Below are 18,630 nucleotides of genomic sequence, written 5' to 3'. Positions count from 1 at the left end.
CCGGGGAGTCCACAAACCTAGAGGAGGAGTGGGGATTAAAAAAAAAAAAAAAAAAAAAAAAGAGATTTTTTTAAAATAAGTTCTGCAAAGGTTTTAAAATGTTGCAAAAGCCGCGACCCTGCGCTCGCTGGTGCTTCGGTCTGCTCAACGATGCTTACGTGCCTGCGGAGCAGCGTGGTCACCTCGTAGGGCGTTTGGCTGCAAATACTGCAGGTTCCCACAATAAATTTACTCTGTGGTGATTAAAATTTCAGATGACTTCGTTGTCCCCCAGTGCCTGACCTGTCTTGCCTGCAAAAAATCTTTCAGGAACAGTTACTGCCACTGCTCAACTGAACAACCTGAGATTTCTCGCACAGAAATTTTTTGATAAAAGAAGGACAGGCTTGGGAGAGGGAGTTTGCTATCTAATTACATTATATGCAAATACATGATATAATGTAATGTTACCTGAAGTAAAATGGCTCTTTCTGATAACTGGCAAATTTGTGTTACTTCTTTAGGTATTTATTATAATAGGATTGATCATGGCAAATTAATTTGCTGCTCTCATGGATGTAATAATTAATTCAATAGGTATTCCGTAGTCAATTTAGCATGAACTAATGTCCACCTATTATAAAGTGTTCCTTTGAGCTGGGGAACATATTTAAATAAGTGGCCAACCATTAATTAATTCATTTAACATTCATTCTATTACCGTTAATCATGATAAGCCTCAGTGGTATTAATATTGATGGAGCACTTCCATTCTAATTGTGCTTTCCCTTCTCACAAACTGGAGGTCTTGCAAGGCAGCTTGCTCTGGTACCCAAATACCTTTGCCCCTTCCGGGCGGTCCGACACATTATCTGGAGGAAAATAACAATGGGAATATTTACAGGAATTTGCATTGTTCCATCTTTCATGATTTATGTCCACCTCAGACTCAGGTTAGGAAGATGAGAAGATGCACGGGTAGCAGTCTCAGATCCTGTTATGTCTCCCCTCCCTTATCAGTCGTCGTCTTCTTTCTCTCTAACCAGGATTTGCTATCCTCCTTTATTCCCCAGCCTTCGGCCTCCAGTGAGGGTTTTGTGGTTTGCAGACGAGGGTATTGCCCTCTGAATGCTACAGCTATGATCTTGCAGAAAAGAAAAGCAAACTGATGGGTTTTTTTGTTGTTCTTTTTCAGCCAGCCAAGCACACCCCAAGTTCTGCATGCATGGCTACCTCTTTCCCATGCCCATTGCTCTCGGACCTTTCCCCCATCCTTCCTACGACACGACCGCAGGTGGGTTTCTTTCCTGCTGCCCCAGCAGCTCCTTTCCCAAGTGACCGAGCAGAGATTTATGATGCCTGTCAGTGCTGTGGTTCTCCCATTGCAAACACACGTGGCCGAGCATGACCAAGGCTTTTAGAAAGCTCCTTTACAAAATGGTCTTGCTTCATTGACAGCCCCAAGCTATTCTCCCACGTCTTCTCTCCTCCAGAGCCAGCCATGCCTGGCCATGAGCCGTGCACCCTCCTGCTGGGTGCTTGATGCCTACTCCTATGAGCAAGGGAGGATGCTAAATCCACCCTCTCCCTTCTCCCACCTCCTCGCTCGCTGGGAGGAGCTGGAGGCAAAGGGCTTCTGCCCCATGGCCAAATCCAGACGCTGGGGGCAAGCAATGCAAATAATTTCTCCCGGGCTGCAGGCTTCTGGCAGTCCAGCACTGACTCATTTCCAGAGTCTGGCTTCCTGGGAGAGCTCTGGTGTTGATTTGTTGCAAGACAAAATAAACAAGCCCTGGAAAATCAGTTAAAGACCAAATTGTTAGAAGATCTATGTAAGCGACCGGCTTATTTTTAATACACCGAATACGACACAGTTGGAGAGCTCTCCTTTCAACTGGTTCCCTTTTTATTTATGTTTCTCTGTATTTTCAGAGTTCTTTAATGAATCAGCTGGTGCTAGGAATTTTAATTTGCTAAATTGGTGGCAGCAGCTAGAATTAATTCAATGATCTTTTTTGAAATGAATTGATTTCTTTAAATAGTGTGCATCACTCTGCGTTGCCTCCGGGGATCTGGGGCAGGCATACTGCACAAACAAACATCTTGACCTTTTCCTTAGCCTTTAGCAGTACCTTTTTTTTTTTTTTATTTTTATTTTTATTTTTTTTTTTATGAGGAATTAATTTAAAAACACCACATTTGTCAGTAGGAGCATGTGAGGGAGAGCAGCTCGTTTCTTTTGCTGTGCTGTGCAGGATTCCTGCCTCGGGGAACACGGCATGGTGTAAAATGGATCCGAGGGACCTGTGGATGGGAGGAGGAGGAGCCGGTTGCAGGCGGTGGGCTGCAAACACGCGGGCTAAGCGGTGGGGCTTTTTCAGCCTTGGAGAGGGAGGCACGATGTCTCATTTCTGAGTGATCTCACGGATAAACACACTATTTTTTCTGTACTAAATAAAGGGCCCTGGAGGCATCTGTCCCTGCCTGTCAGCCCTTGCTATGAAACCCTCTTCAGCCGCCTCCCAAACGCCCGTCGGGACGGGTCCCAGGAGGGTGCTGGCGAGGGGCTCGGCACAGGGGCTGCACCCCAGGGCTCTGTGGGGAGGCTCCCAGCACCCACCCCGCTGTGATCCCTGGGGAGATGAGGATGTCTCAGCACCCACATTCAGGGCAGCGGGAGCACTGGGCTCCTCTTCTGCACCAACCCTGCTGCAAAGCACTGGGACACCTGCAGGGAGCAGAAACTTCTGTCATTAACGCTCCTTTTATTTCGAGCCAGTCCATCCTCATATGCAAATGCTGACAAACCAGGAGACCGTCCAAGAAGAGGGGTCCTCCAGCTATTACCTGCTCCAGAGATAATTCTGCCTTATCTGCATCCTCTTAGGCTCCCTGAGAGAAATGGGTGACGGGAGGTTAAACATGAAAATGAATTCTGTGGTTTTGGAGAGTTCAAGATACTTATCTCTCCCTAAGTGGCTCTCCTGACAAAATGGTTTCAAATGAGTAAAACGCATCTTCTCTGTATCATTTTTCTTTCAAGTGTGAATCATTTCAGCATTACCCACTTGCTCGTGCTTGGCTGAAATCTCTCTAACTCGCGCTTCTGAAAAACAACAGGCAGAGCGAGATGCAGTCGTCGGAGGGGATCAGATAAAGCAGGGGAATGGGGAGCAGGGGATCAGAGGGTCCGTGCCTGAAGACCACCACCTTTGGCCAAGGTTTACGGCAGTGACTGGGAGAGACTTGACTACTGGGAGACTGGAATTAGTGGTCTGCGTCCCGTCCCGTGGGATGGTATGGAGGCAGGCTTGCCGTGGTGGCCTGAAGTCAGAGCAAAACCCCCCCATTCAGTGGATGAAGAGGCTGCTGTTCTGCTGCCCTGTTCTCTTACCTGGAGCCAAGCAAGGCCATAAATGGGGGAAATCATGAGCTCCCATTTTCCCTGCAGTCCTGCTAATAAAAACCGCCTTTATTTTAAACCAGGAACCTGGCACCTTCTGTAAGTGTTAATTAAAATGGAACAAAGATGCGGTCTGATTCCATCTCTCCAGATTTTGCTATTTTCTTTCCTTTCTTGCCAAGCTTTTCCATCCCCCACCGGTGCAGCTAAGCACGGTGTCCTTTACTCTCACCCCCTTTTGTGGTGTGTTTCCCTGGAAAACCCTTCCAACCCCTTGTACTCATTCCAATCCCATTATGTAGGGCATGACATTCAACCTGAACTCGCGCTGGTTCCAGGCACATTGCTCCCATGCCGCGGCAGGGAGTTAGCAAAGTGGGAGCCCCAGCTCTGCCTAACCGGAGCAGCGTTACAGGTTATTGCTTTTACTGTTGCTGAAGCAGGAGTTAAGCATGGACTTCTAAAAACCGCTTTTCCTCTCCTTTCCCCTGACTTTACTCTTTTTTTGTCTGTGCAGTGTACAGAGGCTTCTGGACGGCGTTCATCATGCTGCACGCAGGGGCAGGGGAGGCAGCCGGGGAGGTGGGGGGCTCTGGTGGGAGCTGCACTGATGCAGAGTAAATGGTTTCCCTCTTCCCCCACTGGATATAAACCTCTGTGCTCGGCTGAGCTTTAGCAAGATAGTCCTTAGATCTAGGGAGGCTGGGGTTTGGGTAAAATGCCTTTTTTTTTTTTTTTTTTTTTTTGCTACTGCTCTGTGCAACACAGAGGAACCGTGCCTTTTATTTCAGTAAAGTCCGTAGCAACGTTAACCCTGGGCAGCAATCAGCCACGCTCTGTTCCCGTAAGTCAGTCTTGGCATTCGGGCCTCTCCTGTCTCTGCTGTTAACATCTGGTAGAGCTGGAAACCCACTGAGCGATGAAAGGCATACCCGGTGATTCAAAATGGGAGGGCTGGCTTAATAAAACCTGAAAAGATAAAGCGGTGGCACAGCAGGAAAATGAATTAAAAATAGCCATTTATTCATTATTCCCCCTGCCATTACAAATGATTCCACTGAATTATCACTTGGGCTTTTTCCTTTTGTGTATTTGAGAAGGAAGAGCCGGCTTCGCTAGTAGAACTGCTTGATTTATAACAGTGACTCAAAGTCAGAAAAAAGCTTTTTTGTGGCTCAAGCAGCTAAAGGCTGGAGCTCAACTGAGCTGTGCCACGTGAAGGATTTCATAGCGCGGTCATGCCTTTCTCTGAAAAAGTAGTGTTTTATTACGGCTCCTGCACCAGGTCCTGCCTCCTCATACACGGCACGAACCAACCACGAGCTGGTGTCTTTGCTCCCAGTTTGGGCTTTGAGTGTGCTCAAGTTTTGGAGGGCCACAAACATCCATGAAAAGATTTAACCAGAGAGGTTCCCAACACCGATCCTGGCGGAACTCCGCCTAAACTCCTTCCAATCCCACCATGCCCTACCATCATTGCTTTTTACTCTTTCCTCCCCCATTATTTAGCTCCCTATCCATATTATAGCTCCTTTCCTAATTTCTGTCTCCTCCAGAGGTAGTGATAATCAACCATGTGATGCCAGCTGAGCTGCTTGTGAAAATTAAGCTAGATGGCATCTATCTAGTTGTCTAAAAAATCTGGAAGGCACTAAATCAATGTGGCCCTACCTGCCTCTGCTAATTTGCTTTGCATTTTGTCCAATTTTCCATTTGCCTCCAGGTCTTCAGTTACTGAAGTGTGGGTATCTGCTTCTCTCTCTCCCTTAATACAGTTTAATAAATGCTTGGTTGGGCTTAGTTTGTCTAGAGGCAAATTTCGTGTGGTTTTACACACATGGATTTCATTTGGGAATGCGAGATGCCTTGCTATCAGGTCTCCATCAGGTACCGATGCCTTCTGCTGAGTAGTGTTGGCCACTTGACGTGTGTGTGCGTTGAAGCCATCTCTTCTTGTGAGACTGGGGCCAAATATTTGAATCCTCGGACATGCGACACGCTGACTGCCTCAGTTAAAGCCCCACTGCTTCAAAACACTCAACTTTCAGCCCAAATAGAAAAACGGAGATCGGTTGCCTTCTGACACTGGCCAGCAAAGTAAAATATCACATAGGAAAGGACGTTGAGTAATATCGAGGCACTGTATTCCATTTTTTTTTCATTGTTTTTGCACTTTATTTGACTACTTCTTGATTAAAAGGCTGGGGCATAGAATGTGACACTTTTTAGAAGAGCTGATTATGCATCACATAAACCTCTTGGCATTAGACAAAGATGCTGCTGTTTAAATTGAAGTTTGTATTAATGCAGTTTCAATCTGAATAGCAATCATTGTTATTAACTGTCATTAGGAGGAACGAGTTCAGCTGGAGGAGACTTCCTGCTACATTTTCAATCTGAATGATAGCCAGGAGAACGCAATAATATTCCAGCATTTTCAGCAAAGTTTGCTTAGAGTTTCAGCTGATTCTTTTTTTTTGGGACACACACACACACACACACACGCATATCCCAAACTCAGACCTCTGGATTTTGCTTGACATTGGCTTCCTGATGGATTCGGGACACATCCCTCCATGGTTATTTTCTCGCTGTCCCTTCTAAAAATATTTTGCATAATTGCACCAAGCAGTAGGAACAATAGATTTAATGCAGCTTCAACTCCCGAGCCATCCCTTTCCTTCGGATAGCGGGATGTGGAGAACCGACGTGGGAGCAAGCGCATCTTGTCTTCTAATCATGGCCTGTGGGTCAGTGTTAATTAACCTCCCTTGCAGAAATGATCTCTCCTTGAGGAAGTGTGAAACTGCTGGCAATTTGTAGAGTGGGAACGCGGTCTGGCAGTCGGATGGTGAGATGGGGCACCACAGCTGCAAAATGCCCCCGACTCTCGGGGCATCCTTTATACGCAACTTTGATCTGTCCATAAACTCCCTCTGCCCCTTTTGGTAGCAGCCCGTGCTGAGGCAATGAAATCACAGCCGCGGTTAATGGTTGCAAAAGGGTGCAACATGTGCCACTAAAAGGCTCTAACGATGTTACAGAAAAAGATATTTATCCCAGGTGCGTTTATGGATAACCAGACACGATCTTGAGGAGTTACGTGTGCCCCTCTGTCGGCAGGGGGGAATTCAGCGCCCAAGTGTGAAGATTGCTATCGCTCAGTTAGATCCCTTTGGGTTTCCTCTCCAAGACGCCTTTTATTTACTGTACTTTCAAGAGGACAAATCTGTCTGCCGGCTACCGTAACAAATGTAGTGCTCGGCGGGTGGCATTTCTGAGAGCCCTTCCAAAGGACCCAAGCCATCCCCCTTGATTTCCTCTGCTGGGCAACTCGGGAAATACAGCCAGAGCCCATCTGACATTTGCTGCTGCTTGCATTTGCACAGCCCCTGCCCCAGCTGAGCAGTTATCCTTGCCAGCCTGCTCCCCAAAGCACCCGAATCGCATGAGCAAAGAGCCGGCGTGCTGCTTTCTGCTACCGTTTGCCACCTCGGACTCGGCTTCGGTGCGTGCGAGGGGGAGGCAGATACTGCCTGGTGACTAATTGCCCCCTTGTTTCAATAGTCAGATGACAATATGATTAATTATCGCTACAATGTCACTGAGAGGGCTGGGTGAATTCTGCACTGTAGCTTCTGGAAACTATTTGAATTGCTGAGACAACTTTGCTTGGGCTCCTTGGTGTTTTTGTGCTTGGGCTCCTTGGTTTTTTTGTGCTTGGGCTCCTTGGTTTTTTTGTGCTTGGGCTCCTTGGTGTTTTTGTGCTTGGGTTCCTTGGTTTTTTTGTGCTTGGGCTCCTTGGTTTTTTTGTGCTTGGGTTCCTTGGTTTTTTTGTGCTTGGGCTCCTTGGCTTTTTGTGCTTGGGCTCCTTGGCTTTCTGTGCTTGGGCTCCTCAGATTTCATTTCCTTTGGGCATTTCATTTCCTTTGGGCATTTTAGCGACCGAGCTTAGAAATGAGCACACGCTTCATCCAGACCTAGGGCAATTACTGAGCTCAGAGCGCTGCCCTAATCCAGACTAGCTGCATAGCCGTGGGCTTCAGCAAAAAAAATTATCTGAGCTCTACCTGGTGGCTTGCTCAGGGGTGGGGAGGCTGCTTGGGGGGGGAACACGCAGGCAAAGTACGGTGAATTTTCAAAGCAAGCAATAAGGATGCGTGTCCTGGGTAATGTCAAGCAACCTAAAGAGGAGCTGTTATCAGCTTGCCTGATGCTGGAGAGCCCAAATGCTTGATGAATCACGTACAGTCTACACTTCTTCCAGCCACTGTGGTCCCAGTGCTGTTTCTACAGCATCCCCACTGGTGTGGCACGCACAGGCGTGCTCACGCCATCCTGCAGCCACAGAATTGCTGTGGCCATGGGCCATTTCCAGTGGGAATAGGAAAGCACAAAGGCAGCACAATGCCTCTCCTGCACTTTCAGAGCTGCGTCGCGGTCCTGCGAGAGGAGCACGGTGTGTGCTCGGACCAACCCCTTCTTCAACGTGAGCACACTGCCGCTTTGCCAGTCCTATGACTAAAAGTGCCGAATTTTGGGCTCAGATTCCTCGTCTCAAATCAAGCATATCCATGTTGGCAATCTCAGGCTCCCTCCCCTCGTGCAATCAAGACTCACCCTTGTGGAAGGGCAGCTGAAGATCACCCCTCCATTGCCTCCTTATTAACATCCTTAAGAGGCAACTAGTGAGAAAGGCGAAGGAGTCAAAGTTCATTTTTCTCGTAATTAGCAGCTTGCACAGAAGTTCAGTAGCTTCCACAGAATAAGAGTTAAAGATGGAGTTCACTCACCTGTCCCTACAATTAGCAGCTATAAAGGTGTCACAGGGCTACAAAGGACAAGAAAGAAAAAGCCTGACTCTTAATTTACTCACCGTGAAGGTGCAGCTCTCCTCAGAGGTGGAGACGGAGGGCCAGGGTTCGTTGTCCTGCGGTTAGCAGTGTACGAAGGAGAAAGATTTAATACCCCGCTTCAATTTTCTTGCAATTAGCCCCTCCCCAGAAGATGCCATTGACCTCATCAGCTAAGAGATGGAGTTTCACAGTTAATTTTTTTCCCTACCGTCCTAATGAACAGAGGCAAGAAGGGAAAGGGAGAGAAAGAAAGAGTTCGTGTGGCTGGTTTTCCACTAGAAACCACAGGGATGCTGAGAGGATGGTGGGCATGGTCTAGTTTGATGAGGTCTTCACTTCCCCTTACCCAAACCCAACCCATGTCTTGCATCTCAGGTGCATGTGTTGATGCCGGGCTCATTTCTTGGTCAGAAAATTAGATTTTTTCCAGTTTTCATTTTGTTGCCCAAAGCGGGAAGAAATCTGTCTCCGCACATAGAAAGCTACTTGGGGCTGGCAGGAAATGAAGATGTCTTTCTGCTGCAGCCAGGTTGAAAAGAATCACAGAATCATGGAATGCTTTGGGTTGGAAGGGACCCCCAGAGGTCACCCAGCCCAACCCCCCTGCAGGAGCAGGGACACCTTGAACCACATCAGGTTGCTCACAGCCCCGTCCAACCTGGCCTTAATTGTTCCCAGGGATGGGGAAGCCCCAAGAAGGAGATGGTAAAGTGAGACCTGTTCAAAAGATGAAAACCTCAAAATAAAATAATATTTTAAACCATAAATGCCAAACGCTTACTTTGGTAATATGGGAGAGAAACATCCTGACGTCCTCGTTATGCAGAGCTTACTAACGTCTCAAAGCGTGACACATTTCAGGCGGTTTTGTGGATACTTGTGATCATTCCAGGTGAGCATTTTTTTTGCCAAACAGTTTTCAATGAGCTGCCCTTCCTGCATTTCCACTGTCCTTTGCTTGCAACCACCCTTTGGATTTTCTTTTCTTGCCAAGGAGCTGGTATAAATCCCAGGGACTCCTTGCTGCTCACCTGTAATTATTCCAGGGAAGAAGGCTGCTTACTTTATATTTTCTTGTCATTTTCCCAGGGTGTGAAAATATTCTTAATTTAGATGCCGTGGCCGTGCCATCACCTCCAGTACCTGTTTAATAATAAAATCCTTCCATACCGAGGGCTGGAGCTTCTCCTGGGGCGAGGGGAGAGGCTGTTTCCCCACCCTTAGCTCCCGGCGAGCTTGGGGACGATGCCACCCGCACATGGGGCTTCCCCGCACCCTCCTCAGTAAGAACTGGTGGGTTTTAATCTGATTTCTTCACTAAATGAGGCTTAGGCCATCTAAATTGTCCTGGGACAATCCAACACAAAATCCCTGGTTATTGAAAGAAAAGTAGGAGAATTCAGAAGTGCGCAAACGTACGCGTGTCCTCTGTCCTGCTGGGGCCGCGTTTTTATTTGCGTCTCTTACGGTAGGTATTATGAGTTAATGAAATAGAAATTGATCTTTAAAGGAACACTTTTCAAGGTTCAGTTGCTATCTAATTAATTTAATTTTAAATTACATCAGTAATAAAGCCTTAATTGCCTTCTTATCAATATATTGTATTGTGTACAGGACACGTGACTATTTAAACATGCAATGGTTTTCTTATGGTAGAATAATTGGTATTTTAAGCATACAACTATTATATTAAGTGTAAAATATTTATTTGTGCGCTTAATTTCAAGTGGGATCGAAATCTCAATGAACATGCAAATGTTACAACAGCTGCTGTTTAACTCCTAGCCTGCCTCTCCAGCAAACGTGAGGACTTTTCCATGGGAAGGAGAAGGGCTTGAAATACCAGCGCGTGGTGATATGTAAAGGACATTCATATGCTTGCACCAATTTTTAATGATTCGGGTTCAATTTGCAGTCTTGGGGTATAGGGGGCAGTTTAAGAGACACGATGGCTTAGGGTGGGTGGCTTCAACTTCTATATAACGCACGGAGAGGACTTTGGATCCTCTGCACCTTCACGTAAGTCTCATTTTTGGCTACAAGATGTGGGGGTTTGTAGCAGCAGATGTGTTTATATCCATTATAAGCAGACACGGAGTTAAACACCGGCGTGTTCTCTCTCAACGAGGTTTCGGGAACCACCATTGCTAAGCAGATATATCAATGTCAAGCGTTACCCGCTTCCTTTGCTTAGCCCGGGAGTTGGAATTTGTAGTGTGTAAGCTGCCAGGAAGAATAATTAAATATAGTACAAGCTCCCTTTGATTTAAAAATTGCAAGGGGAGAAATTAAATCCAGTGGAAACCACAACACATCCGCAGAACTGTGGGGTAACTTGTCAACTAAATTAATTTCGAACTGTTCACTTCTACTATAAAAATATTATAATCGGTGATGTATTTCTTTCATATATGTGCGTGTATGTGCGTATAACTAAATGTTATATGGCACCATTTAAAAATAGCAAGCTTCTAGCTATGGTGTAGCAAGATCAGATATTACTGAAGTGCTTTCAGGTCTGTCATCGCACCATCACTATTTAGCTTTAATATATGTTGACTTTAAAATGCACTATATATATATTCTTTAATGCGATACAGTAAATAATATTGGGGCCACTCTAGTTTTTGTCTTCTGCTTCATATGGGGGAGCTAGACCTCCAGCCTCCAACCAGCATCACTTTGAATTATGGGGAAAGGAGGTTCTTATTAAGGCACCGAAGCCCCCAAACCCGCCGGGGGCTGCGCCGGGTTCCGGGAGGTGCCTGTTCACCACGTGCTTTTCAGATGTGACCGAGCTCTTCCTGCAAACGTTGACCTTCGACGGGTATGCATCTGGAAATACGAGACCGCGAGGTCTCACAGGAGATCTGCTATTTGGGTCACCGGCATCCTGCGAGGCTTGGGAGGCTCTGAGGAGAGCGGACCCTCTCTAAGCGAGATGCTGATCTTGCGCTCACTGCTCCGGCTTGAGTGTGGCCTCAGGTCTCCTCCGGTCTGGCTCCAGGGGAGGGCGAGGGAGGTCTCACCTGCCAGTCAAAAGGCTTTCTAGCCTCATGGTATAAGCTGTTTATTATTCTTTTTATTATTCTGGTTTTTTTTATTATTATTCTGTATTATTTAGTAGCCCATCTGAGGTGAATATCTCATGGCTACACGCCTTTTCCACTCTATTATGTGTTTTTTCCTCTGCAAAATAGGATCATCTACGCTCCTTGCCATGTGTTTTAACACTTGGTTGCAAAGCTCGGTTTAAGGAAAGGGTAACACAAGACGTGAAGGGGAACTGCCATGACGCTTGGCGTCTGCGTGAGCTCTGCTTGCGCCGGTGCTGGGGGTAACAGGTTCAATGCCAGATAACGCTTGCCATCATCAGGACTGATCTTTGTGTTTCTGGTGGAAATTGGATCTGACACTACTTGGAAGGGTAGATAAAAAAGGGAAAAAAGTGAGCCTTAGTCTCATCTTCTCACTCATCTCAGGCAAAATAAAGGTAAAAAAGGCAAAAGAACCCACCTTTAAGACAGGAATGCAGAGTTAGCCTCGTGCAGATCCTTGCTGTGTTCATGGTGGTTCCTCCATGGCCGTATCCCGCTGTAACGGAGCCTCAGTGGCGCCGGGGGTTAAAGCACGAGGTGCCAGTGTGCTGGCGGCTGGGCAGGAGCTGGTGCAGTGGTGTGGGTCTTTTCCATGGCGCATGGGCTTGGCTTTCACAGGAACCTGCAGAGCAATGTCATGAATAATAATTCTGCAACACTAAGCTTTGATGCGAAGGACCCGCAAGAGTAAATGGAAACCTGTGGCCATCTTTTCTCGGATTTATTTCTTGTGTTTCCTATGCTGGTTGTAAGCAGCGAATTGCTCATCTTTGTCTCTCTTTCCAGGAGGCTTATTTCTCCTGCTCATATTTCTCTTCGTGATGTGGAAGGAATTTGCCGCTGATTTTCAGAAGTACATCCTTCTGGAGAGAAGTGAGAAGTGCATGGACGATGTACCCGTGCACGTGTATTACGGGTGGTCGTTCATGTTTGCCGCGGCCGGGGTGCCTCTGGTGTTACTTTCCGGACTCCTCTTCTACCTGATCGGCAGAGACATTATGAAGTCCCTGGAGTAAGACAAATTCGGAGAAGGCCTTTGAGAAAATTGGTGATGTTCCTTGTAATGAAACGTTCATGAGTTTTGAGGACTAGATTGGTTTTGTAGCTATAATTGTCAGCATGGGTGCATGATTACACACTCTCTTACGTGGAGGCGGGGATGGAGTGCTGAGCATCCCACCACTGTCAGTCCAAACCCAGCTTCGGCTGAACCTCCAGCTTCAGTGTTTTTACACTTTGGAGAAATTTAGATGCGGTTATGGGTTTTGTATCAGTTTTCTCTGCAGCCTGAGGAAGAGCCTTTGCTGTGAAAAGCAGCTCCCCGGGCTGTCAGCAGAGCCCCGCATCCATATCCAGCAGAGCCGGCGTTTTATGGTGTTCCCAGCATCCTTGTTTCTTGTAAAAGGTAATCGAATCTGGCTGCCATGGTGTGCGCTCTAATGTCTATTTCTGAAAAGCAATTAAGGATGATTTTATTTTTTTTTTTTAGCTGGCTCTAATTGACGTCAAAGGACAACCATTTTAATGGGATGTCGGGAAACATAAGAAACTTTTTTTTTCATTAAAAGCCCTGATTTTGAAGATACAAATGTACCTGGACCTAACCTAACTTTCAAGAAGTGAATAAACCAATTTTTGTGGCATGAAACATAACATGAATTAATTAGTATTTCTTTACAGCACCACATTGCTCCGTATTTAATATTTTCCCTGGATGCAGGGTTGTGGGGATTCTCAACCCCAAGTCTGAAAGCTGGTCAGAGCTGGGGGAAAGGGAGCAGAAACAGCAGCACTATTAATTTTTGTTTGGTTTGTTTTAGTAGACCATGGGACCTTGTTGTATTCTACAGTCGTCGCACAAGAATCCAGGTCTCGCACAAGTCTCCAAAAAGAAAAATTTTGTACCATCTCGATACATTTAAATTCTTGCAATTGCCCCGGCGTACGTTGGCCGACGGGCCGCAGCGGTTCCACTAAGAGCTAATTTTACACCAAACCATCGAGGTACAGGAGGTGAAGTAATTTATACCATATACATGAAGGTTTGTAAAGACACTGGAGAAATGACAAAGGTTTGATCTTGTCACGTTTTTCGGGCTGGAGCTTGATGCTTTGAAGTAGTTTGTTGGGCCTTTGCCTGCTGGAGTCATTTGCATAAATTTTCAATCAAACTTCCCAAAAATGTACGTTTTTCACGTGGTTGTCGTAGTTCGTGCTGGACATATATCTCCCAAGCTTTATGTCATACGATTGACTCGGTATGGTTAATTAATAACGTAATGTAAATCTCTTCTAGAAAGCAGTGCAGATTGTTGGCAGTATAAAAATGTTTGTTAATGTTCTTCCTAAAATATTATTCAAGCCTGACATTTCTTTCCTTTTGGAGCAAGTTCTAATTATTCCTTTACAAGATTCATGGCATACATAGAGTGAGAAAATGTAATTCCCACATGTAAAGATTAGTTCTTTCATATGAATAACAGGCTCGGTCTACAGCTCTTAAGCAAAATTCACACTGTTTTCCCTTAATAGAAATTTTGTTTGAATAGAATTGGTATATACAGGTAAAAAGCATGGTTTTTTCCCACTGAATAGATGTTTCATGACATTTACAGATACGCAGGTATTTCAGTATTTTATTTGGCCATTCTAAAATGGTTTTGGTTTTTTTTTTTCCATGATGCCTCCTTGGGTTATGCCTGTGCCCCATCAGGTCTTCAACTGATAATTTCTCACTATAAATTCCCTTTGAATAATTTTTGTCATTTAATTATCTATTCAGTGTAGAGATGAACACTTATGGTCACAAAGAATAAAAGTATATAATCCAGGAGCAGAAGAGGTCAAGATTTACAGTCGCTTGCCTTTCACTGATCCCATAAAACAACCCAAGCATGCAGAAATGATGATCCCATAAGAGACACCAGGGCAGAAGAATGAGAATGCAGCAAGAAATCCATCAGGCTTATTGATAATCTGTGAAGCTGAGGATCCCTGAATTTGTGAATATAGAAGTGAGTTTTATATTATAGAATGAAATATTTATTAACTTTCTCCATCTGTTCTTTAAAAAATTTAGTTTTATGTCATCAAGGCATTTATGGAATACATTTAGCTTAATCATGCATTCATGCCTTAGGGAGCAAACCGTCCCTGGAGACTTGCACATTCTGGATCGGTTCTAGAACAAGCAATAGCTTAAAACTCCATCATTCTTTTGAAAAACACAGGACTTTGAATCATTCTTGAATGGAGAATTTTAAAAAAAAAACCCTCTGGTGTTGAGTATACCCTCATAGTCCCAACAATTCGGGTACAGAGACTGAGATTATAGCCTAGCATAACCAATTAATTACCCCCTCCATTAAAACGCAACATTTGTAGCCAGCACAAGCGTTAACCAAACCCATCATTTTGGTGGACCAAAGAGTCTCGTTCCTTAGCTTTCAAGTTTCCTGTGGCAAATATAACTCAAGCAGACAAAATTTTGTGTGGGTATCGTCATTTCTGGAGGGGAAATGTCAAAAAACAAGCTAATGGGCTCAGCGGTAGGGTTTGAAATTGCGGAAACCACCATCTCTTTCATCTGTTGAATGTGAAGAAGTTTGATGAAAGGATATTATAGAGTAGTGACAAGGACCTAATTCTGATCCAAGTTTTGTCATTATAAATCATGAGTAATTCCAAAGACTGCAGTAGACCCTTATCACTGTTAAACATCTGTAAGTCAGATCAGAACCGGGACTAATAAATACATTCAAAAATGCATAATTAAACCAGTGATTTCACATCACACTGATGAATTTTAGTCAAGGATTTCTTCAAGGATGCTTTTCTCGCATTAGCATTTGACGTTAGTAAGCGATGAATAATTCCATTTTTTCTTTCCAACATCTGGGACACTTCCTGCTTTATTTGTTACTGACTGAACACTCTGCAGGAAATATTAATGAATCTTGGGTGTTAAAATACAGGCCCTGTGGATCACGCTCAGGAGGCAGGGTTACGTAGTAGAGGCTATATGGCTTGAGATTAAGAGGCTTGATTTTGGTAAAGTAAGAGATTGGGAGATTTGCCAAACCTGTGGGAGATGCGGGGATTTGGGGAGCTTACCCAAAACCCAAGCCCCTGCAGATCCTTTGTTCAGCTGCTCCCTCATACCAAGCAGACAAAAATTAATGGTAAAAGTTTTTCCCCTTGGTCAGACCAACTTTTTAACCGGTGATTCAGAAAACTAGGATGACCCGAGGCTGGGAAGGTGCTGGGTGATGGGCAGCAACCCCAAGGAGAGATGGCCCAGGAGACCAGCACGCTGTGAGAGCATCACTGCCTTGTCCAGCTGCTTTCTCACACCACTGGAGACCTGTGGGTTTGGGTTTTTTTTTTATTTCTTGGTAAACTATATAGTAAAAGTCCATGTTCAGAGGGGTCTGCTGGCTCTTCAGAGCAATCTGCAGAGGAGAGCTGCTCTGAACACCAGAGGCAGGAAAGCTTTCAAAGGAGCAATGTCCTTCTGTACTACTGTGAAGTGACCTTGGCAGATCAACATTTGATCGGGAGGATGAAATCACCTTCAGGTTAATTGGAACGTAACGAAAATTCATTCCAGCTAGGTGTATAAAAGTGCCTCTGGGTTTGTTTACTTTGACCAACAGGATTTACAGAACTTTCTACTTTTTCTTTTTGTCCAGAAGAATCCATTTTATCTGGACAGGTAGTGTTTTCTCCTTGGTTAGACATACTTCTCCTACCATGGTGGACACACACAACAAAACGTGGAGGCCTGCAGCCCAAGTATCTGCATCTGAGCTGCTCCCCAAGACTCAACCAGGCAACTCATCCTTGCAGCCAGCCCATGCAATGCAACAGAAAAGTGAAGTGCTCAGGCTTTACATCCCTATGGAAGATAACCAAGGTTATTTCTCATGGCCTGTATCCTGCAGGCTTCCATCGGGCAGCCCAGCCCTCATCCTGCTGAGTCAGCACCTCCTGCAATGTCTCTCGGCCCTCATCCTGAGCAAGTGCTGCCTGGGGAAGTGCTGGTGGGAGAGGGCACAGATGTGGTGTGGCAAATTAAGAGACAAACAAAATTAAAATAAATAAGAAAATATAAGCTAGCTCCATGCTTTGTGCACCGGGCTGTACATTACCGCAGGATTAAGTCCTATCAGCCAGAGTACATTTTACAAGAGTGCCCAGCACCTCAAGCCTATAATCAATAAGCTGTACATGCTGCAGCACAAAGAGCTCTTATCTGGAATACCACTTTGAATTTAGTGAATTTATTTAATCCCTGATGCCTGCAGAGCATCAGTCCTGTCTTCTGGGTTAATTTATTTATTCCGGTGATCTATTTTTAGTCTTTCAAGTACTTGACATTTGAGAAGCAGATTTCTTCCCCACTTCCTAAAAAAAAAAAAAAAACCCTCTGAATTGGAAAAACTTTATTTACAGAAATGTATTTGTTTCCTAATTCATTCCCCACTCGCTCTCTCGCGGGACCCAGAGCCCTGTTATCAATGATGATAACCATACACTGAATGGATCGGGGAAGGCTCCCTTTCACCCTCCTTGCCAAATCCTCTTTCTAAATCAATGCTGGGCATTCAGTGATCTTCTCTCGTCTCATCTTCTTTTTTCCTAAGAATATTCTCTCCTCTTAAAAAAAAAAAAAAAAGTTAAAAAGTCATTTTGAGGTATATCCAAGATGCTGTGCTGAATTTAGTTTGGGAATTGTCATGAGCACATTCGATGCTCTTATCTTCTGGAACTCAATATTTCCAGGTACGATCGTGTCAACCCTTGGCTGAACCCAAAAGAACCAGTGGTTTAAACAGTGTGACTATGTAAATGCTTACTGTAAAAAAGAAATAAGAAATGGAAAAATAGTCTACAGCCACTGCTATGATGGTGTAGCAGTACTTATTATCAGGGATGTAAAGATCTCACACTAATTAACCCAATTGGTAGGTCCTAAACATTTGGTTATGGAAGAGTAGGTTGAAGTGTTATAAGGTTTAGGACCTGCAAAGAAGAAAAAAAGTCTTGCCTGGCCTTGGCTGACTAACGATGGCTTCCTAAAAGCCAAAAAAATATAAAAATAAAGTAGCACAAAGGGCAATTGTGTGAAAAACACAGGGTTAATTATATTTTCCCGCTCCATTTTCTAATATTTCCCTGTGTGGCTTTTACATTAAAAAAAACAACAAATGCTGAGAAGAAAGAACCCCTCCTAGAATAGGGACATTAGCCTGGAAAAAATATATTACCAGTCCTCAGAAATATTTTTGTAGAACCACAGAACACAATTGGTTTTCCATTTCAGATGTTGTTCGAAATCTTTTGTACTTTTCTTCTATTTAAAAACCAGTCCGTGGGAGAAGTCGTTCACCAAAGCATTCAGAAATGCTGCGCAAATAACATAGGTCGAACTGGCTGCTTTAAAGGCTGAAGTTTTTATTACTCATTAAACCTCATCGGTTACAGGCTGGAATAATTGCGGTGCATGGTGAATAAGTGCGGCTCATTCTGAAAGAGAGGCATCAATTTTGAATCTGTCCCTGCCAAAAACGTAGGGAAATTTAACAATTTAAGACCAATCAGCCACCGAATTAGCCCTGCTGCTTGCTGAGGTGGAGCCTTTGCATCAGATCGTTTCTTCTGCATCGGATCGTTTCTTCTTCAGGCTGAGATGCTGCTTCTCAAACCACACACCTCGGTTCCGGAATCAAGGTCGTTACCTCGTGAGTCCATTAATTAGCTCCGAAACCCAACCATTACTCAAATTTATTGCGCTGCTCTTGCATCACATCCCCAAAATAACCGCAGGGCGGTTAGGTCAGCTGCTTTGCAGCTCCCAGCCGGGGCGGACATTCGCAGTCGCTTTGCTCCCGGTGTTGTCGTGCATTCTCGGTGGCAATATTTCCTCTAAGCTTTAAAAGAGTGAACCCTGGTGCTGGGAGAAGGGGTAGCGAGGGATTCCTACAGGCACAACTCAAGGAGCTCTTTCAGTCTCTCCAGCAGATGGTTTCACCCGGGTCTTCAGGATGATGCTGGCGTGACCCAGGCTTGGGCAAAAGGTACCTCATGGATGCTCTCAGCAAGGCAAATGGTGATTTTTTTCCCGCAATTTTGTTCTGCAAGCCAAGAGCCTTTCCATACGTCTTGCGGAAATCCACGTTATAGTAATACAAACACATGCACGCACGCACTGTGCGCATTAAATATATATAAAGGGCCTGGCTTCATCTGCAGAGGGGCTCTGCCTGTGCCACAAACACTTCAAAGGCTTCAA

The 18,630-nt window shown here is 44.9% G+C and overlaps 1 protein-coding gene across 1 annotated transcript in view; it reads left to right on the top strand.

Annotated features, from left to right (window-relative positions):
- Positions 1 to 12,352, top strand: part of LOC104127240 (transmembrane protein 182) — a 16,606-nt gene extending 4,254 nt beyond the window's left edge. The window contains exons 3-5 of the mRNA XM_009639892.1: positions 1,175 to 1,273; positions 3,900 to 3,977; positions 12,123 to 12,352. Coding sequence (XP_009638187.1) covers positions 1,175 to 1,273; positions 3,900 to 3,977; positions 12,123 to 12,352 — 407 coding nt within the window. The remainder of the gene's footprint in view (positions 1 to 1,174; positions 1,274 to 3,899; positions 3,978 to 12,122) is intronic.
- Positions 12,353 to 18,630: the final 6,278 nt, after the last annotated feature.

Source organism: Egretta garzetta, unplaced genomic scaffold (assembly GCF_000687185.1).
Source record: "Egretta garzetta isolate BGI_Z169 unplaced genomic scaffold, ASM68718v1 scaffold935, whole genome shotgun sequence".
Classification (NCBI taxonomy): Eukaryota; Metazoa; Chordata; class Aves; order Pelecaniformes; family Ardeidae; genus Egretta; species Egretta garzetta.
The sequence above is the reverse complement of the archived record's forward strand: the minus strand, read 5'-3'. Positions and strand labels throughout refer to the sequence as shown.